Raw genomic sequence first — 23,343 nt, forward strand, 5'->3', positions numbered from 1 at the left:
AAGTTGATTGGCACATCACTATGAGTGATGAAAGATATTAATGTAATTAGTGTATTTAAAGAGTGTAGATACCAGTTAATCAGTCCAGTGCTGTCACTCCATGGAAGGATGAAAAGTGAGATACTGTTTGTCACTGATGTTCACAAGTTAGTATGAGAACGGCAACTCAGCAGAGGTGAGCAAGACAGTGAAGTCCTGAAACTGTGACTCAACAATTAGAATAAGCATAAGATTGAACTATCCACTGCTATATGTTTTATTTGTATTTGAGATTTTTATTGTTATTTGTAACTAATCTGCATATCATTGAAGTTTCACACTCATGACATGCTCATTTGTCTCATCTTGTCTTAAATTAAATAGTAAGTACCTCATGACAGGGGCCATAAATTCCAGTTTGGTTGTACAAAACATTGTGCTACTGGACTCTCATCCTGATTGGAGCATTTTGGGTGTTACTGCAATACAGTCAATAAAAACGAAGAGTTTTGAAGAAGAGAATGAAGATACAGTAGCTCATTCTGAGCATGTTCCTTTTTATTTTCTCTGCACAAAAAGGTTTCCTCTTTACTGTTGTTGACAAGTGCTGATTTTTAATGATGGTTGCTGAAGACTTGAGATGTCTGTCATGCTTTCTGGAGTGACTCACGACCATGAGTGCTAACCTCAGGGCAGACTGTCAAGAACCAGGGCCGAAACCCCAAACCCATTGTATGGTCTATAATTAGATTTCACCAACCCAGTAACAACTGTGAACTCCTAAAGCACTATAACAGTCTTCCTATCAAGTCACAGGCAGTTCCCCTGGGCATTCCAGGACTTAGTAGTGATTGCTATATACCAAAGATCACAAAAGATTCAAGTTCCTTCCAGTCCCAAGAGACCAATTACTTACCTCAGGTCAATTTGTACCTTAGACCTCTTGCTAAAGATAATGCTTATAGACAATCCTATAATAAACTAATTAAAGATTTATTAACTAGGAAAAAGAAATGAGGGTTATTACATGGTTAAAGTAGGCACACATATATATATATATGCACACGAGTTACAGTCAGTGGTTTTAAAAGATGACAGAGCTATAGTAATGTCAGCTCTAAATGTCTTTTAGCGCTAACCCAGGTTGACCTTAGGGATGCCTGCTTGTGTTTGGTAGCTCCAGCCACATGAGAGTCCAAACAGCAAAAGAGATCAAAAATATTATTGTCAGCTACTTTTATTTCCTTCTTCCAGAGTTCAAGCTGATGGGACAAGCCCTTTTGCACATAGCCTCTTCATGGGAGTGAAGGGACAGTTAACAAATATGTGATGTCTCACAAAGGCCCACTTAGTTTTGATAGGCCTTCTTGATGAGCAAGAGACGATTCCTATTTACAGTAATAAAGTGAAAAATTAAATATTATCTCATAGCATGTGATAAAGAAATTATAAGGTGATATTAATGCATACAGCAATTTACAAGCATTTCATATGGTCTAAAACTAAACACATTGTAAGTTCAATAGCCATCTTAATCATCCTAACATGCAGGTGAAACAGATGGGTTTCTAGCAACAAATTTGTCAGTGCTTGGCTGAGGCCTGAAGCCTTGGCAAGAGTTGGCTTCTGATCTGCCAGCATCACAATTATATCTTATGCTATAATTTTACAGGATAGAGATCAGTTGAACCAAGTTTATGCTTTTATGAATAAGTAGGCAGAAGAACGTCTAGATTTGATCATCTGGAATAGCAGCTAATGTATTTTTCCGAAACTGTTAAATTTTTATTCAGTGGCATTAGTTAGCTTCAGTGGAATCTGCTGAACTAAGTAACCAAAATGTGACCACTCTAGGTCTAGGACCGTGGCGCACTTTGGGAAGACTTTACTGCCCGCCCTGCACGTTATCAAGAAGCAGCTTGCTTTGTGAAAGGCTTGATTGGTTCACTTGTCCTTGGAAACTCAGAATGCCTCTGATAGTATGCTTGAGGATTGCTGATCAGAAAAGAATTGGCAAAAAGAACAGGAGTACTTGTGGCATCTTAGAGACTAACAAATTTATTTCAGCATGAACTTTCATGAGTTACAGCTTACTTCTTCGGATGCTCACGAAAGCTCATGCTGAAATAAATTGATTAGTCTCTAAGGTGCTACAAGTACTCCTGTTCTTTTTGTGGATACAGACTAACACGGCTGCTACTCAGAAAAGAATTGGTTAACGCTGATCTGAGTTGAGTGCTGCTCTTTGCAAAGGGGATGTGGGTTGTTGTTTGCAAAGGGGATAAAATTGATTGCAGATTGTTTGGACAGAGAGTACTAAGGAAGTTCTTCCCATAGAATTGTAGAATACTTCTGGATGACGCCTGGGACTAGGGTTGCCAGGCATCTGGTTTTCAACTGGAATGCCCGGTCCAAAAGGGACCCTGGTGACTCCGGTCAGCACCACTGACTGGGCCATTAAAATTCTGGTTGGTCACCCACAGCAGGGCAGGCAGGCTGTCTGCACGGCACTCAGGAAGTTTCTGGCATCTCTCTCTCTGGCTCCTAGGCATAGGGGCAGCCCCGATGGCTCCACTCACTGCCCAGGCACCAGCTCCACAGCTCCCATTGGCCGGGAACCACGGCCAGTGAGAGCTGTGAGGGCAGCTCCCGCAGGCAGGGACAGCACCCGGAGCTGCCTGGCCCTGCCTCCATCCACCCTAGGAACCAGAGAGAGATGCCAGCAGCTTCTGGGAGCCACCTGAGGTGAGTATCGCCTGGAGCCCGCACCCCTCACCCCCTCCCATGCCCCAGCCCTTTGTCCCAGCTTGAGCCCCCTCCTGCATTCCAAACCCTTTGGCCCTAGCCAGGTGTCCCCTCCTGCACCCCAAACTCCTCATCCCCAGCTCCACCTCAGAACATGCATCCCCAGTGAGAGCCCTCTGCCACAGTCTAGAACCCCTTCTTGTGCCATGAACCCCTTTCCCCCTCATCTGGGAGCCCCTCCTGTGCCCCAAACCTTTTATCTCAAGCCCCAGCTGGAACCCTTACCCCTCCTTGCACCCCAACCCTCTGCCTCAGCCCAATTAAAATGAGCACGTGAGCGAGGGTGGGGGAGAGTAAGTGACAGAGAGTGGATGGAGTGAGCAGTGGGCAGGACCTTGGGAAAGGGGTGACGCAGAGGGCAGGGCAAAGGTGTTCAGTTTTCTGCAAACAGAAAGCTGGCAACCCTACCTGGGACCTGAGTCAAGTGGAGCTGCATCTTCTTTGCAAAGCAATAGGGCTCAGCCTCTGGGTCCCAGCTTGTCTTGAAGGTGGACCCTTTAGCCCTGCAGGGTCCTGGGACCCTGGGTCTGAACCCCAGGTTAGCACCATTGGAGTGTAGACACAATGGGGGTTAGCCTGGAGCCCAGGTTCAAACACAGGCTTACATTCCAGTGTAGAGATATCCACACACACAAAATTCATAATTAGCAATAACTGGCAGTATCTGCAGATAGGCCAATGATTGAGTGGGCCAAGAAAGTGAGTTTCTCCCCCCTCCCCCCTGCCCCCCGAAGTGATCCCACCAGGTTATGGTTTCCAAAGTGGAGAGGGGAATGTGAGGAAGCTTGTGCTACTCCTGCCCTCTGTTCTGTGGATAAATAGAGCATTGCTCTTTCAAGATCTGTTAATCTTGCTCCTTTTATGATCACAAAAATTAAAAACCACGTTTAAATGTATTCTTAAGAGCCATTTTTTCATTCTTCCTTCATGCAATTGCTTTCTCACAGTGGTACTAATAGTTTATTCAGCTGCAGACAGAAGTGAATTTGACTTTTCAGCTTATTTATTCAAGAAGTATTTTCAAGAGTTTGGTTGAATCAAATGCACTAAAAGGTGGAGGAAAAAGTTATTTATGCTTTCTTATCCTTTTAAATTATACCTCTGCTTCAGTGAGTGATGATCTGGCAGAATATATTCGCCTCAATTCTTTCTCCTGTTTCCCTGTAGTTTTTGGAGTTTTGGGTCATTTCATGTCAAATTCATTCATATTAATAGAGGTGGTCATAAATCTCTGATAGAAAAAAATAACCCTGCATGCACTGTTTGTTTTTTATTTCTCTTTTCCATAGAAAGGAAGTTTTGGTTTTTCTCCCCTTTACAACAATTTTTATTTTAAAATATGCAGAAGGGTCTAGTGCTTAGAGCAGGGAACTAGGGGCCAGAACTCTCCCCGTGTTTACAGTGTGTTCGTGGGCAAGTCTTTTTACCCCGGAGTAGTTGTGTTAAATCTTGTCATAGTAGAATTGCGTATTAATGATCGTGTATGTATATGACATACATTTATAGGTTTCTCCGTGAATGTGGATTTTAAAAAATGTTTCTCATGTTTGTATGATTTTTCTCTCCATATATAATTATACATGTTATGTAGATATATTTTACATGGACTATTTAGCTGTTTTACATTATGGTAGCATTCACACCCTCAGATACAAGTGTTTTTAAAAAATCTTTGTATCTGATGGGAAAAACAGTACTAATGTTAAGAAAGTGTCTAACTAATATCTGTTTCTTTGGTCATTTTAGGTCTCTTGTAGCTCACCTTGCTGCTGCCAATTGTTACAATAAGGAAAAACATCTTGATCTGGAGAAGAACTGGAAACTGGTGGAAAAGGCCAAAGTTTATTACATAGCAGTAAGTGTGGCTTTTTTAAAAGTTGTGAAATGTTGGTGGGTTTCTGCACTCAATTTCTGTAACATTGAACTACTGCAGTGTCCATTTTGCATATGATGCAGGATAACTTTTGTGAATGTTGAGAAAGAAAATGTCTGCTTCTGTTGTAACATGATCAGGTTTAGCACCAATACGTCTATTAGTCTATAAGGTGCCACAGGACTCTTCGCTGCTTTTACAGATCCAGACTAACACGGCTACCCTTCTGATACATGATCAGATTTGTTTACCTTGAAGTTTACATCCTTGTATGTACCTTTAGTTATATGCAGTCTTAAAATGAGCACAGGAAGCCATAAGAAAGTAAACACATTTTAGGAGTTTTTATAATCATCAAATTTACATTTCACATTTCCTGGCAAATTGTTGTGAAGGATTCATAGATTATGTAGAAAAACAATATTAGGCTAATTATTCATTGCAAACAGTTTGAGTTTATTTGTGTGAACCATCTTAATTGCTATTTGTTCCATAGTAATTACCATTGTACCTTATAACATTTCGGAAACAATGATCATGACAAGTCTCTTGAATATGGGCAGAGGGGGCAAGCTATGATTTTAGTGACTAAATTTTACTTCTGGTACCAAGCTTTGGGGGGAAATGAAAAATAGTAGGTTCACAATTAGTTTTCAGAATAAATATTATTTCTTGTTTGTTTGTTTGTTTGTTTAATTTCAGAATTAATCAAACCATATTAGTGTATTTATGTAGTTTACATTCTGCCTAAATGTAAGTGTTAATTTTTCATCTTTCTTTGTTGATATGACCAGTGACAATTAGCAAATGTTTAAAACATCTATGATAGATTAAAAACACATAATATGCATATAATATATGCTTTCTGTATGACAGCTGCTGTCATTCCACAACCTGAGCTATTTGGGAACAGCTGGTAAGAGGTATACAAAATTGATTATCCAAGAGGAACATGTCCATTGAAAATAGTTATTTCTTTCAGCTAGTGTTCATGTCTCCTACAGCCTGTTAGTGTGCACTGCTGTAGGCTTTACATGGTTGTTATTGATTCTTGTGTATGGTCAAGTCTGCCCCTTTATAGCTGTCAAACAAATCAAATACTTACAATGAGAAGATTATACAAAGAAAAGACATCCCATTGCTTCTGCTGCATATTTGAGATATATTTCAAGAATATGTATTTCTTCAATAGCCTGCTCATTTTTAATTTATACTTTTAAAAAATGTTTTAAATTTCAGATGATTATACCGTAGTCTGTTCTGAATGCCAGGCTTGGGGCTAAATGCTGTAAGGCTAAAATTGCAGCAAGAGTTGAGCATTGTTAAATGAAGAAGAATGACAAATGTTAGCCAAAGACATACTGCACTAAGCTGTCTCTTTTCTATATTGTATACTTATATACAATTATCACTGAATCTATTAATGTGTCATTTGGAATAATTATTCTCAGTTAAAATGATTCAGGGAAAGTTGAGAAGGTCACATAAGAGGAGAAAAAGGATTTTGTTGTACAGAAGTCTACTTGACACTTAATTTTGGTTTTAGAAGCTCATCTTCTGTGTTCAAGCCCTGAGCTCAACCACATGTTGAGGAGCTGATTTACCATACAGATTTGGGCTTATATTAAAGAGGAATTCCTGAAGTCTGATGGCCATCCAGACTTTTTTACCCTCGTTCACCAAGAAGCTCAAAAGTTAGGGAATAAGCTTGCAAAACTGAGGATAAAACTGAAGATATGAATAGATTTCAGTGGAAAATAAACAACTGTGAAGAGCTGGGAAATTATATTGGATATTTGAAAATGAAGGTCAGATTCCTGGAACACCAGGTTGATAGTGGGACCCGGGAATATTCGGATAAGAAGAGGTCAATCGTCATTTTCTCCTCTCTCTTCGTTGCATTCTTCCCTCAGTCCACTTCTCCACTGCGTATGACCGCTACAAAGGTGCAGTACTGCCACCACTCAAGCCAGTAACTTGGATGCTATACTGGAAAATAGAGTTATAACCCCATCCTTTTTTGTTGATGGTTGCAACATCCCCGTACTTGACAAGGTTCATCACTTGGCATTTCTTCTGGATCCCTGCCATTAATTGTCTCCTGGAAATCTTCTACCTTCTACTGTCATTGGGACTAAGACACAGAATTTGAGCTCAAACTTTGAGGACTCATTGTGACCACTTGGACTAGTTCATTCATTTCTGACTGGGTTATGATAGTGGTAAACTGAAACGATGCAGTATTTTGAGACACATTGAGACAGGCCAGTAAAATTTCATTTATTCTTTTGGAATTTGCTGCTTTTGATGTGTGAGATAAATTTCTGAAAATAGGAAATGTTTTTGGTGTGTCAAAATTAATTCCCTCCCTACTTCCTGGAAAAACTAGATAGCCTTTTAAAGAGAGTCTAAAATTGTCCAGTTCCCATGTGACATTGTATGTTCAACAGTTGCATGTGTTAGAACTCTTACTAAATGACTTATTGAGAGCTTTCTTCATCCTCCATACAAGGTACCTCTGAAGGTCTCTAGAACACTTTTGACTGTATTAAACATAGTATCCATTCAACATTTAGTTTAGTGTTGCAAACTCTTTGTAATACTTTATGAAGGAACCTCTTTAAAGTTCTTAACCATTAAGACTATTTTTCAGATAATGTCGTTTCTACCAGTTTTTTGGGAGAGCAGCATTTGCTTACAGAATACACTCTTTTCAGTTGTCCTTAAAGACAGCATAGCTGGTATACTATGCTATCTTTTATGCCCAAACACTCCACTGTTTTTTCACCAGAATCAGGATATTCAGGATCTCCTATTTTAATGCCCATTTCCTTCCGAAAAAGCTGAGGGGTATCAAAAACTTATATATAAAAAATGCCATACCATTCTGTTGAATTGAACAGAAGGCTTTGGAGCCTGAGAATCTGTTCATACACTGGATTCCGATAGGCCAAAGAAAAGACATAAAGCCAATAAGCATTCAGATATATTATTACTGAAGTATATACACATGAGAACTTTGTCCTGAGGATATCAAGCAATTCCATCTTTTAGGTTCAGATGGGCAGTGCTTCCCTAGGACATTACTGAAATATTGTGTGGTCCCCTACACATACTTACTAGAGTAGATACATATGCCTTTTCAAATGCAGCATTCAACAGAACAGCATTCAGATGAAACTCAGCCCTGCAATCTAATCGATTCACAGAAGGGGAACAGGTCCAAAAAAAAAACCCACCAAAAAACCCAACAATGGACCTATGGCAGAACCCTGAGAGGGAATTTATGTTATCATATATGAACACAATAATTCATTTTATCCATCTGGTGAAAAGATCATCTACACAGATTGGAGAGAAACTACCAAAGAAGAGAACCTTGAGAACCATAGGTTGAGGAAAGACATAGGCCAGGTTGAACCAATTCTCTTAAGTTAGGAAAACTGAAAAAGATGTCAAAGAAAGAAAGAAGAAAAGTGAAGAATGATCAATTTTTTTAGCTTTGAAATAATTCCATATTTTAGCAATTTTTCATAATATTTTACAGGTGAGTATCTTCAAACCCCTCCCTTCCACTCTCCAGTCTTAATTGAACAAAGCAGTTTATTGCATTGGCATCGTATCCTATGGATTCTTATCTTCATTTCATTCTGGATCAGCTGTACTTCTTGTGGCTAATTACAGTTCACTGACAGGGCTCGCGCTGGAGCACTTATCAGCCCTTTCTCTTCCTCAAAGTTCCTGATTAATTTCAAAAGGAAGTGATGAGTTCTGCCAAATCTAAACATCAAATCTGTTTGTTTCTCTAGTCCATTAATGGGCCATATCTTGACTCTGATTTTATTTATGTAAGACTTATGTTTCTTAGTGGTTTTCTTCTATCAATATGTACGTTCTTCTGAGACTGGATTTTTATGGTTTTTACAAATTGTGGCTAAAATTTTCAAATTTGAGTGATCTAAGTCTATATTTAGGCACCTGATTTTTCAGGTACACTGAATAAATACATGCACTACCATTATTGTGATTATTTAGGCATCTAAATAGGAGCCTGATTGTCAGATGACCATCCACAGTTCCGGTTGTGAACTGCAGGTGCTCACACTTCTGAAAGTCAGAGTACTTATTTAGGTGCCTAATTTAAACACTTATATTTGAAAACATTCCAAACATTTGGAATTTAATATAATAAAATATTTATTAATATCTCCCAGGGGAAAAGGGGCTGCTTTGAAGACAGCCATTAAGGAAAGCAGAACAAGAAGGTCTTATTCAGATGTTTTACTTTTTATTTAACTCTGTTATTCTGTAAACACTGTTTTATATATTGACATGGAATTTTCTGCTTATACACTGACGATGGGCAAAAAATTGAGAAAGGAGGAAGTGCTTGTCTTTATTAAAAGTTGCAATTAACCAGGTGGGATTTTAATTCAGTTCTGATTGATTCTGTTTCCTCATGCATACAGAATAATATAAACTTTTCCCAATGTGTTGTATGCTGTTGCCATATTTTTCCTCATGTCCCAATTATCGTATATACTCTATCATAAGCCAGTTCGTTTATAAGCTGACCTCCCCCAAGATGGATAGGTAGAAATGGAAAAAAAATTATAACCCAGTCATAAGCTGACCCTGTAATTTGGGGCTCAGCAAACTTTGGCTCCCAGGCCATCAGGATAAGCTGCTGGTGGACCAAGACGGTTTGTTTACCTCGAGCGTCCACAAGCACAGAGGTAAACCTAAGTAAGCAAAGTGTCCCTGCACACCAGTGGCTTATCCTGACGGGCTGGGACAACAACTTGTGGGGAAATTTTTTGGGGGGTAAGCTGGGAGTCAGAGGAGTAACCCCTGTGACCACCCCCCCCATATGACCCCACCTCTAGCTGTGGACCTCCACTCTCTCTCCATCCCATCCTTTCCCACCTTATCTTGGGAGGATGTCCCTGGTCCAGCTGCAACCTGCTCTGGCGGGCTAGACCAGGCGGCACGACCGCAGCATTTTCCAGCTGGCTGAGCCGGGTGGCTCTGCCACAGCGCGCTCCAGCAGCCTGGTCGGGGGGGCAGGGCCAAGTGGCATGGCTGCAACCTGCCTGCCCCGGAGCAGCAGCTGCTTCGGAGGCTGGTGGGAGAGCAGCATGGCCAGAAATGGAGAGACTCTGACCCCACCTCTTCCCTTCTGGCTCTGCTGGCTGTACTGCCTCTCCTTGCTCCCTCTTTTGCGGGGAGGGACAGTGTGCCACTTCTCCCTCTCTATACCCATTCAGAAGCCGACCTCCTTTTCTGGTGCTTCCCTTTTTTACTAAAAAAAATTCAGCTTACGATCAAGTAACTATCCCTGTTTCCCCCAGGTAATCTTTCTCAATTTGCTCTTCAGTACTGTACCCATGTTAATTTAATGTTTCCTGTTGGAGGCACTGAGGAGGAGAAGTACCATAACTTGTTGCTGTTAATGCATTTATACCTTATATCTTTGTAATCTTAGAAATTTCTTCTTTGCTTTGCCTTTAGTTGTTCATCTGCTCATAAACAGTTACCCCTTACTGAGCGCGTTGCAATTACATGATTGATTATCATTACTGTTCTATTTAGTAACTCACATGTTAATGTGGGGGCATTTAGTGTTGAACAATTGCACAGCTTTTAAGAACGTTAAACCAATCAGATCACTCAATTAGTAGAATATCCAAATACCTGTTTCCATAAAAGGGAAAATAATAGATCGTCGGTGAGGGAATGGCTTTGAATTACTTTTTAAAGTTAAGGCTTGTAAACAAAAAAAACCTTTTAATTTGTGAGTGCTTAGGAGAGAGAGACAAGCTGGGTATCTTTTATTGGACCAACTTTTGTTGGTGAGAGAGACAAGCTTTCGAGCTTAGAGCTCTTCATTTCTAGGAAGTTTACTCAGTGTCACAGCTGCATACAGGATGGAACAGATTGTTTAACATAAGTAGTTAACATATTAATATATATGTCTCTTTAAAATCTTTGCTATTTTAGTGTCTTTGAGAACTTTGAGTAGCCAATTGGCAATTAAAGGATAGGTCATCATGTGGCTCAGCTTGTTGCAGGACTGTATGCATGAAGTAACAGCAGGACCAATATTTGCTTCTCCATTAGCATGGGTGCCTGTTTAATGCCTCTGATGCTCAGTTCTTTGTATTGGCAGCGCTGGAAATTTTCATGTTTCTCAGTACCTATGAATTTGTAAGAAAGGAGACATAGAGCAGTGAGACTTTTCTATTCTTGTAATTGTGCTCAGCTGAATTCTTGGTTTGTTCACTTCAGAATTGCAAGATAACATTCTGTTTTCATGTGAGGTGATGGTGCCTAGACCTCAGTGTCACATTTCGCTCAACCTGTTCGTTCATAAGATGCTAGTTCACCATTATCCATAAGAGTCTAAACTTTCCTATGCATTTTCATGTGATGGTAAATCATTCAAATTTTACAACACGGAAGGCTTACTTGTATGAATCTAAAAGATATTCAGTGATCCCAACTGTCTTGTTTGAAGGATGATATGCCACCATATGGCACCCCCATACTCCTTGGAAATGTGCTAAAATTGTACAGTGATTACTGCAGCTGTTTGGGAAAAAATAAATATTTTTGAGAAAAAAGTTAGAAATTCTCTGTGAATTTCTTGTTTTTTTCAAGAAAAAAAAATTTTTATGTGGGGGAAAAACACTTGCACATCTTATCTTCCTTCCCCCCCGCATTTGTAAAAGGCTGAAGTAAAAAAAAAAGAGGGATTTTTTTTCTCCCTAACTTTAAATATTTTTACTTTTCCCTCCTTGTTTGATTATGAAGGGACATGGGTGACAGGAGTAGCGTGGGGTGCAGAAAGTTACTTTACCTTTTCCCTTTCCCATGAAAACAAAATCTGTTGAAAACATTCAGAATTTTTCATTTTGAAAATTTTCATAAAAAATAAACAAACACTTCAGCCAATATGAAATTTGGCAAACACAATTGGTTTGTTTAAAAGGCATTTTCTATTTATTAAAAATAAAAATGTTTGAAATAAAATTTTCAATAAACACCATTGCTTACACACACTATTTCAGTATTTTGATACTTAGAATCTGGATGACACAGATTATTTAACTGAAATGGATTGGGGTTCTTAGAACAGTTCAAAAGGTATTAACTCTTTCCTCTGCAAACAAACTGGAGAAACAGGTTCCCATTCACTACTATTGGCAGCCTATGATGATGGCCTTCAGTGGCCTTGTATTTAGGATAAAATCTTCTAAATCTGTTTAGATTATATGCATACACTTAAAAAAGAACTAAGCAAAATATATTTTATGCTACACTGAACAAAAAGGTAGCTTTTGAGTTTTAACCATTTTTATTTGAGTGTCTGATATGTAATACTGTTAAAATATACCCATTAAATTAAATTAAATAAATTACACTTTAATACTTCAGTACCTCTATATATTTATAAAACTAATAGCAAGTGTATAATTTTAATGGCAACCATTTGTCAAGATTACGTATTTTGTTTTACAGAGTTTGTTTGAAGGATAGAATGTCATGTATTTGTAGTCAGTGATAATCAATATAGTATAATATGCCGACCTATTGGAGGAATAGTTCTTAAATCTCCAAAATTTATATTTACATATAAAATGTCATTTTTATATTTATTTTCCTACAATGGCTACTTATCTAAGCAGAGAAATACTGTGGTAGTATATGGGCTTGATGGTGGAATTATCTGGTTTCAACATGAGTTTGTCAAAATTTTAGCTTGATGTCAGTAATGTGTATCACAGCTTAAATACTACTTCTCAGCATTTTGTTATTTTTACATTGTTTTTGGCTATTCTGCTTTAGAGAAAAAATGCTGATTGTTATAACAATATAAGTATAAATGAAATTTCTTTTATGCTGTCTCCTCCTTTCAAAGATATGTTAAATTAAGCCATTTTTATTATAATTTAGTGATATGATGATCACTAATCACAATCCATCTTAAATGTATCATATTTTGAGATGTGCTGGTGATTCCCTATGCACGGGAACCTAGTGGCACTCAGACACTGGCAGAAATCAAAATATCCACTAAGTATTTGTAGCTGTGGATAGCTGCACAATACTCATGTCTCCACTTATATTCTTGACCATAATGTTTCAACAACATTTCCTAAACAACTGCCGCTGCCAAATGGCATTGCTGGGAATAATTCATAGATTTGAAGTCTGGAAAGTCGCCATTCTTATCTTTTAGTCTGATCTCAAAGAGGAGGCCGCAGCTAGCAGTGTTACATCACTGGCCCATTATATCTTGTCACTTTCAAACCCACCATTTTGTAGGATAGTACTTTGGGAATTATGGAAGAAACAGGGTGCCATCTATCATGAGCAGGTCCTATAGCTATGTAGAAAGGAAAATCTGTACATCATTCACGGGCGTGCAGCACAGTACCCAAATATTTCCTGTCTCATAAGCAATTGAGAAATAAAAACAATGTTTCCGGTAAATTTTCAGCACAATGTGTTGAGTAATGCAATGATAAATACTGCATATTGTGAAGATACACAATGAAGTCTCACCCTGCCGTATCAGAATGTGATTTTATACAGAGATGTTTTTGTTGCTGTCTTCTCAAGTAATTTAACTGGAAAAAAGCTGGGTTGGGTTCTGTTTGCTTTTTGGGGATTTTTGCAAATTGCGATCCGCAGTGGTCCAGCATGTGAAGATTATTGCTTCTTACCCTGTGGAGAAAACAAAATCCATCAAGCAGTATGTCAGAAATGTTACCCACTCTTTTCCCAAATAGCAAATTAACAGGAGCCCATGTAACAGAGAGGAAAAAAAATGTTTATTTGTAAATATTCACCTCTAAGTTACCAATGATATTTGTTTATATGTGGAATATGCACACACTTCCCCCACCCTCGCTGCATCCCAATAGCCTTTAAATTGCAGATAAACTTCTTCAGCACACTCAGCACAGTAATTAGAAGCTCGGTCATTGCTTCTCTTATCATGTGATTTTTAAGAATGCGTTATTAGAGCACTTACACAGCCAGTCTAGCTGCAACAGCCAGACAGCAACAGCAGTGCCATTTTTCACAAAGAAAATGTTGATCAGGAGCCAAATGTTTGGTGGCAGAGTCTGTTGCTAGGAAATCAAGTTCCTGAGGCGATTAATGACAAAGCAAGCAATAACAAGAAGGCAGAATTACAGATTTAAAAGAAAAAAAGTGGTTGGTGTTATAATTACCCAAAGAAATCCGCACTCATTAAATTGGCTGTTTTTATGATTGACTTTAATTGGAGGTTAGCTCAGATATTTAGCTCCTTTCCCACCCCTTTAAACACACACATGAACATAATCTGTAGAACTGCAGACTTGTTTTTCTAAGCATTGAGAGTAGCTTGCCCTGTAATTTGATCCCTACTGACAGATGCATTTTCTATGCTGCCATTTTGAATTAACCTATTGTGCAACAATTTTCCTCAGCTCTGTTGAATAAAACATCAAGTCTTATTACCTCAGATGGATTTGATAGAGTAAAAGAATGTACTTCTAGTTGAAGTAGACTATTTGCAGTGAGTTCAGTGATTGAACTCTGCCAACAAACACCAATAATTTGTGATATGTACTTAAAGCATCAGGTGAGGAGGGGAAAGAGCCATATGGGGTTTCTCTTTGGAAGTATGAAGTTCAGACAGTGACCTCAAAGTAATATTGCTGTTTACATTAAGGTTGTTCCCCAAGATGAGGCCAGTTAGATAAGGTGTGTTAACTAACAGAGTCTTTACCATTATTCAGATTTATTTAATTAGAATGTTTAAAAAATTTAAGTTTGATGGCTCCTTTTGGGCCATTCTTTCGGGCCATTCTTTCTGGAGATAGTCTCCCTCCCAAATTTGCACTTACTGTAAACAGATCTTTTTTTAGAAAGGAAATTTTATCCTCTCATAGGAAAATGAATCTGACATTTAAATCGTGCCTTGTTTCATTGATCATTTTCAGTTCTACAGAAAGTTGTTCCCATCTTACACAACTAGTTGTAACTGAGAAATTATCATGATATACTTACAGTACCTGTAAGTGAACATACAGAAGCTGAACTGTAAGAGCTATATGATGTCACAACTCTCCAAATTCCTAATCTGAAACAATAGAGCTGCAAGTATTCTAGCCAACAATACGCACATTGCTAATCAGATGCCATTGCCAGGCTGTCTGCTTTGTTAAATACCCAGGTTCCCTGAGGCAAGAAGACAGCTGCTATAACTACTATGAAATTTGGTAGCTCAATCTATTTTTGCTACCCTTGGGCTATCAAGCTACTGTTAATTTAGACCACCCCAACTGGTACACTTCAGGGATTTTTTTCAAAGTGTTTGTAATTAAAATGATAAAACATCATTATTACTCTGAAGACGTTGTGTACGTTTTGCAGTTGACAGATAACTACAGAGATAAACCCAGCATGTAATTTTCATTGACATAATGGTTGTAATTGCATTTGCCTTTTAAAAATATATTGCTATTTAGAAAAAAAAAATGGATGGAGGAAAAATGGCATGCTTTTATTTCATTAGCAGAATTTGTAAATCTGCTAGAATACTAAACCAGTCTACTGGTAATGAGCCACTTCAACTGCAAAACCTGAATCAGCCTTTGTGCAAGACAAGGAGTGAGTGAAAATAGATATTCATCAGCCCAAACACTACCACCAGGGGGAGGAAACTTTAGAGCATATAAATCCACATTGATCTGACTGTCTGCAAACAGATTTTGCAGCAGAGGCCTGCAAGTGTACTTATCCTGCTCTCCCAGATGACTCTGCCTTTAGGGACCTTGAGTCTCGAATTGTATGCAAAGTCTGGGCAGACTTAACACACTATTTAAATGTAAATTAAAAAGAGAAGCCTCCATATTCAAGGGGGTGGAGGGAGTCAATCTGAAGGGAATTTTTATTGCTATCCTCTTGCTTGTCAGTCTTATTAGATGCTATCCTTATGAGGATGTAAGATTTTAGTTTCTTACCATGTCACATTTCTTATGACAAGAGAGCTCAAAAACAAAGCGCAGGCAAATTTAGAAGACGTTTACTGCTGTGAGTGGCATTACTATTGTTGCTGTATCATACAGTATTTGAGGATGTCAGTATTTTCCTAATACACGGGGATTAAAAAAAATTCATTCATTCAAGAAAGATGTTAAAACTATTGTAAAGATTCAACTTTGACATTGACATTATCCCCTCAGTTTGGGATAATTTTTTAATTAAAAGAATTTTTTAAAAATAAAATGAATAATCAATATTTAATTACAATTGATCCAAGTTCTTGATTCTGTGTTTCTTCTACAAGAGTTAATCTCAATTACACACAAAGCCATGGAAGTCTGTGTCACTCTACAAACTGCATTCTTTATGTTTATCATTATATGCTGCAGTAAAAATATGCAGTCCTAAATTCAGGCCTAGGCAGGAAGAAAGCCTTATATAAGAGTACAATTTTAAAGTGTTGTTCTGCTCTGGAAAATGACTATAAATTGGGACTGTGGAAGTCTGTGTTTTCAGTCATGTTCTGATCAAATGTCCTCTTTTTACAAACAAAAAGATGATTTGTCTAACACCAGTACCTGCAAATTCAACTTGAGAGCTGAGAGTCAAGCTGGCTGAAAAATAATGAGGCCTGGAGACCAAATCAAAACCTCATTTATGCATGAGCAACCATAATAGGAGAAAGTGGAGTTGCAGATATAAATGAGAGTATAATTTATACTTCTGAAAAATTGATACTGGTGATAATGCAGAAGAAGGAAAGAATACAGCAGTACTAGATGGGCATAGATGGAAGTGCAGCCACTTCGAGGCTCCTTCTGTAGGGCTTCCTGTGCCAGGAACTATGGCTTTAAGCCACAATTTGAAATGTTCTATAACCTTCTAAAATGCAGGAAATTGTGCTTGGTATTTCAAAGGCTATGGGCTTGCCTTTAACAAAATTGAAGGACAAAACAATTAATTTCCTTGCTTTTATAGAAAGCAAAAATTAATATTATTGGTCTCTGATAATTTGCACATTCCTTTGTAATTCAGAAACTTTATTCCTTTCTTGGCTTCTACATCACCTGAACAAAGAATTCTAAAATGGCATTAGTCCACATTGTAGACTAGTGGCATTTTGTGTTATCTGAAGAAATAGGAAAGATTGGGGCAAGATAGAAATGCCAAGGACACTTTTTGATACAATACATAATTCTCATTTAGAAAACTAGATGATGTTTCTACATAAATTACTTAGTCATCAACATCATTAAGATTTGTGGCATGCAGAACTACTTGTATGATGACAGAATAATAGCAATTCCATGTTGGAGTAAGATGTTTAAAAAGATTCTGTGAAGGCACGTCTGCACAAACTTTCTACAATTGTACACTAAAACCACAGAAATAAAATCTGTACCATTTTGTAATTGGACTTTCATCTGTTCCATTTAGTGCATTTCCTCTGGACTGTCAAGATTGTAAGTCCTAAAGGAAAGGAACCGTTTATTTTTCTATATATTGTACAGCAAATGCTAACTTTGCTAAATAAAGAATAAATTACCATTTCAGCGAGACTCGGCTACTTGTTAACCTATCTGAAGAATTATAGCCCATTGTGGCAGTAAGTAGGGCTTCACTGATTAAACAAAATATTAAAGATCTTGAACAAGAAAAACACACAAATGTAATGCTAGCCAGGGTCTGATTTAAACCAGAAGAAGCCAAGGATGCTTTGGTCTTCTCTACACTAAAAAGTGTTTGCCAGTATAGCCATATCCGCAAACCCTCTTAATGGAGATGCAGCTTATAACAACAAAAGAACTCTTGATATTGGTATGCCTGCAGATGTTTTTATGCATAGACCAGGCCTTGGACCGAACTCTAGCCGTCTGTAACCGGGCGTGCTCACCCCTGCAGCGCCTCCTACTGGTCGTCCTCGGGAATTAGCTCAGTCCAGTGTCCAGAGCGCCCTCTGCAGGCCAGTGATCTGCCTTCCAGCTACTGGCCCTGTGTCCCTCCCTGGACCCCAGTGCCCCTTTTACGTAAGGTGCTGCCCCCTGGCAGTGACCTCTTTTTCTCAGGGTCTCCCGTCCCTAGAGAACCCCACCCTCTATTCCCACCTTGCCTCAGTGTATGGCTACTGCCAGTCATTGTCTAGCCCCACGCCCTAGGGCAGACTGCGGTATCAGCCACCTCATCACTGACAAGGAGGGTTTGGACCTGCTGCCCTTTGCCTGCTCCTGGATTGCCTCTTGCAACCCCCAGCACCTCTTGGCCTAAAGCTAGGTTGCAGCCTGGGCTCCAGGCAGGAGCTCCCCAGCTCCTCTGCCTTCCCCAGCCCTGCTCCACTTAGGCACTCATCTCTAGCTCCCCGCAGCCAGGTCCATCTCCCTCTACAGCTAGAGAGAGAGACTGATTGTGCTCCTGGCTTCTCTGCCTCAGGCTACGTCTTCACTACCCGCCGTATCAGCGGGTAGCAATTGATTGCTCAGGGATCAATATATCGCGTCTCATCTAGACACGATATATCAATCCCCAAACGCGCTTATATCGATTCCGGAACTCCACCAACTGGAACAGAGTTGCGGAGTCGACATGGGGAGCCGTGGACATCGATCCCGTACCATGTGGATGGTGAGTAATTCGATCTGAGATACTTCAACTTCAGCTATGTTATTCACGTAGCTGAAGTTGCGTCTGAGATCGATTTTCCCCCGTAGTGTAGACCAGCCCTTACATAAGGGCCTGTTGCTCAGTTTGGGGCGTGGCCCCAGCTGCTGCCACTTCCCCCAATCAGCCCAGCCTAAAAGGCTGCTTTCTCCAGCCCCAGCCCTTATCCAGGGCTGTTTTAACCCTTTCAGGGCCGGAGCAGTGGTCCACCTTGCTACACTGTCATTCATCCTCTGGTCCCTAGGTATTGTTATACATCTATGCCTCTGTTTCTGTATCTGTGAAATGCTGAGAGCCTACACACTTAGAGGTCTGTAGATGAAAATGGCTGTATATATTGTACGTGTTACTGTGTTTTATAACATGGATAATATGTGTGATTATGTTGTGAATGCAAATGTTGCTATTCTTTGCAATTAGTTCTGTGGTCAAGCAGAGGAATTGCCTGATGCAGCGTAGTAATACTTTCCCATTTGAGATATGGAAAGTGTGGTAGCAATAGCTGATGCTATCCAGCATGTAATGTGGCTCCTTATTCTAGATATCTTTCTAAGAGTATATAGTGTACAGCATGGTCAGGTGGAACATCATTTAAGTGTTTGTTTGTGGAGAGCAGAGGCAAGAGGTATAAGTTACCAAGGATTGCAAGGCAGTGGCAAATTAGCCAGGCAGGCAACAGGACCTGTGCCCAGGGGCCCCGGCCAATGGGGGCCCCTGGAAAAATGGGCACCTCTGCACTCCGATCCGCTCCACTCACCTGCCCAGCACTCCTGCCAGAGAGCAGGGTCAAGGTGGGGGGTTTGCCCTGCTCTGCCTGCCCAGCACTCCTGCCGAGGAGCGGGGCAAACCCCCCGTGCCCCAACCCCACTCCCTGGCAGGAGCACGGGGGAGATGGGGAAAGCCCTTGCATCCTGATCCCATTTCCCTGACAGGAGCAACCGGGTGAGAGGGTTAAGAGGGACTGCAGGCAGAAAAGGTGGGGAGGGGCCCCCACTTGCTCCGGCCGAGGGCCCTACAAATTCCTAATTCATCTCTGGTGAGGGGCATAAAGAGGGAGACATATAGAAGAAAAAAGGCAGGCAAGTGGAACATAGGATAGGTTGGATACCCACTTTTTTGCTCTCTGAACCTATGCAAAGTGTGATCATGGTGAAAAAATGGGTGTAGTCTTGGGGGCAGGGCCGGCTCTAGGTTTTTTGCCGCCTCAAGCAAAAAAAAATTGTGGCTGTCCTCCCTGGGCTCTTCTCCTCCCCCCCACCAGTGCCCTCCTGCACCCTTTGCCGCCCCAGTGCTGAGCTCTCCCCGTTCCCCACCCCACCCACACTCCCTGCTGCCCCAGCCCTGGGCTCCCCCACACCAATGCTTACTCCACCCTCTTCCCCCTCGCCTCCAGCCGGTCTGGTGCTGGCCGGATTGGGGTAAGCAGCGGGGCTTCAGGGCCACACCTCAGCCCAGGGTCCCTCCAGGTAGGGCTCCCACCTCCAGGACTGGCCGGGATCTGGGAGGGCAGAGCCAGGGATCCGCCCCAGCAGGGGGCTGAGGAGCTGGGGCACGGTAGCCCCAGAGGGAGCAGAGCCCTGGAGAACGGGACACGGGCCCCGCACGGCAGCACCTCACCTTCTATAGCCCTGTTCCTTCTGGCTGCCCTGCTGCAGTCCCTGGGCATCTCAGGCTGCTTCACTCAGCCCTGGCTGCAGCTCTTGGGGATAGCCACCCTGCGGCACCTGCAGGCAGCTGCATGTGCCCCGCGGCGCGGCTCCCAGCCCGAGTGTTCTGTGCTCAGAGCCTGCCTGGCCCAGCCAGAAGATGCGGGCGCTGCTTCCCGAACGCACAAACCACAGCAGCCCCAGGCCACCCCCCACGCATGACGCGCTGCTGCCCAAAGCGCAAAAAAAAAAAGTGTCCAGAATGCTACCCCTGAAAATGTGCGGCCCAAGCACATGCTTGGTTTGCTGGTGCCTAGAGCTGGCCCTGCTTGAGGGAGTGAGTGATGTATTCTGAAGAGATTTCTCTGTAAATCAATATTAGTACTTATGAGCAACTTAGCAAAATAAAGGAACACTGACTGTGTGGGCTTGGAAGATGGTGTGTTAAATTGGGCCAATGTAGTGGGAGCTTGAGCAGTGTTTTCCATTGGGGGCACACAAAAAGCGAGCAACGTTCATGGCTATGCTTAATACCATTAATTTTGGCGCTCTTTGTGCTATTAGTTCCTGTAGTATGTAATCCCGGTAGGGTAAGGTAAGAATTAGTTTCATCCTTAGGTATTAATTTAGTGCATTTTCTGGGTTGGGGTCTAAACCTTAATGTAATTTTCTTTGGTTTTATATGTATTACTTCAAGCTGAGGATTCTGTATCTTACTGCAGAGAACTAATAAAGCAGTGTTCAGTAACTGGAATACCTCATCATTTCACTGATTTTAAACATTTAATTCAATTTTAGATCAGTGATCCATTATAGAAATAGATTTATAAACTGCACTGGATTGGAAATATTCAGCTATAGTATAGGTCCAATTTTCTTTTGAGGGGAAAAAAGAAGTCGTTTTCAATGGGGGTTGATAAAGGATAGCAAGCATTCATTCCTCAGAACTCCTGCAGTCCCTAAGTACTTCTTTCAACTGCTGAGAATGGGCTGAAGAGATACTCTGCTGAGGGCTGTAGATTCTTATCTGCCTAATTGAGCCATCATTTGTTGACAAGAGTGGAAATCATGTGACTTGCCTTAATGCATTTCTCAGTAACAGCAGGAGGCTAGAATGTAGTTCATGTAAGGGTAATGCCAATAGAAATGCTGTTAGAATATTCATAATGGCCTAGGATGTGAAATAATTTGAGGGTGGCATTAAAACAATAAAGACAATTGTCTGAACCTTTTCATAGGGTAATTTTTGGAAGGAAAAAAGGTATTGGTCAAAGTTTCAGAGCTTAAACTTTTAGTAATTTTTTAAAATACTGAAACATTTATTAGAAAGCCCTGAAAAGATTGGAATATGAAGTTAATTTATATGCTGCTTGGTTTCACCTCCTGCTATACTAATTAATAGCTAATATTAGTAGAGTAGAAAGCTGTTAGCATTTTTTTCTTCAAGCAAAACTGTTATAATATTGTTGTCAATTGTAGAGTTGTGAATACATTCATCTTCATGAGGTGATTGTACACCAGTGAATAGGGTGACACAGAAACGTTCAGCAATACCAGCTCTTAAGTGCATATTAGAAAAGGATGTTTCTAAGTTCCCTGTAAGGGTGTATTATTTGCTGCTTTTCAGTTCACGTGCTCATATCATCTACAAGGAATCGCTTTAATCTCAGCCATATTCCCTAACCAAATTTCTTATAGAACACAGATTTATAGACTTACTACTGTCTTCTGGGAGTGAAATGGGAATCTTTTGGGAAAGACATCTACTGAACAGAACAGGTACAATATTATATTACTACAATCTCATTTATGAGAAAATACACCATCTTTAAACAAACTTACTGAGTTGTAGATTCCAAAGCGAGAAGTGACTATTATGATAATCTAGTATGACCTCCTGCATAACATAGGCAACAGAACTTCCCCGACATAATTCCTAGAGCACATTTTTTAGAAAAGCATCCAGTCCTAATTTTAAAATTGCCAGTGATGGAGAATCCACTGCGATCTTTGATATATTGTGTCAGTGATTAATTACACACACTCCCTCTCAAATTTACACCTTATTTCCAGTCTGAATTTGTCTAGCTTCAGTTTCTAGCCAGACCTTTCTCTGCTAGATTGAAGAGCCCATTATCAAATATTTGTTCCCCTTGTATGTACTTACAGACTGTGATCAGGTCACCCCTTAATTTCTCGTAGTTAAGGTAAGTAGATTAAGCTCCTTGAATCTATCACTCTAAGGCATGTTTTCCAATTCTTTAATAATTTTCATGGGTCTTCTCTCTGGACCCTCTCCAATGTGTCTTGAGCTATGGACATCAGAACGCAACACAGTATTCCAGTGGCTGTTTCACCAATGCCAAATACAGAGATAAAATAATTTCTCTACTCCTTTTTGAGATTCCCCCTGTTTATGAATCTAAGGATCTCATTAGCTGGGAGCTCATGTTCAGCTGATTATCTATCATGGTCCCCAAATGTTTTTCAGAGTCTCTGCTTCCCAGACTAGAATCCCCCATCCTGTAAGTATGGCCTGTATTCTTTGTTCCTACATGTAGACACATGCATTTAGCTATGTTAAAATGCATATTGTTTGCTTGAGCACCAAGTGATAAAAATCACTCTGTATCAGTGACCTGTCCTCTTCATTATTTACCATTCCCCCAATTTTTCTGCAGACTTTGTCAGTGATAATTTTATGTTTTCTTCATTGAAAACATTGTTTTCATTGATAAAAATGTTAAACAGCATAGGACCAAGAACCAATCCATGCACAACCTCATTAGAAACCCACCCACTCCACGATGATTCCCTATTTACAATTACATTTTGAGACCTATCAGTTCGCAATTTTTAATTGATTTAATGTATGCCTTGTTAATTTTATATCATTCTAGTTTTTAATCAGAATGTTTTGCAGTATCAGGTCAATTGCCTTGCAGAAGTCTAATGCAGAGTTGTAGCCATGTTGCTCCCAGGATAATGGCGAGACAGGGTGGTTGAGGTAATATCTTTTATTCGATGAACTTGTGTTGGTGAGCCATATAAGCTCAAAAGCTTGTCTCTAACTCTCCTTCAGATTTGAGAAATGTACTCAGAGCTTCACAGCTTACAGAAGTCTAAGTGTGTTACATTAACACATCAACCAAATTTGGAATCTCATAAAAAACTGTATCAAGTTAGTTTGACGGGATCTATTTTCCATAACACACATGTTGATTGGCATGAATTATATTATCCTCCTTCAGTTCTTTATTAATCAAGTCCCATATCAGCCGCTCCATTTCCTTTCCTAGGATCGATGTCAAATTGACAGGCCTATAATTATCTTGGTAATTG

At 40.1% G+C, this 23,343-nt stretch overlaps 1 protein-coding gene across 5 annotated transcripts in view; it reads left to right on the forward strand.

Annotated features, from left to right (window-relative positions):
• The window catches only part of ADK (adenosine kinase), a 559,231-nt gene that overhangs the window by 290,513 nt on the left and 245,375 nt on the right, over positions 1-23,343 (forward strand). For all 5 annotated transcript variants that reach the window (XM_075072783.1, XM_032771348.2, XM_075072784.1 and 2 more), the window contains exon 6: positions 4,531-4,639. In XM_075072783.1, the coding sequence (XP_074928884.1) occupies positions 4,531-4,639 (109 nt within the window). The remainder of the gene's footprint in view (positions 1-4,530; positions 4,640-23,343) is intronic.

This window comes from Chelonoidis abingdonii, chromosome 15 (genome assembly GCF_003597395.2).
Source record: "Chelonoidis abingdonii isolate Lonesome George chromosome 15, CheloAbing_2.0, whole genome shotgun sequence".
NCBI classification, from domain to species: domain Eukaryota; kingdom Metazoa; phylum Chordata; order Testudines; family Testudinidae; genus Chelonoidis; species Chelonoidis abingdonii.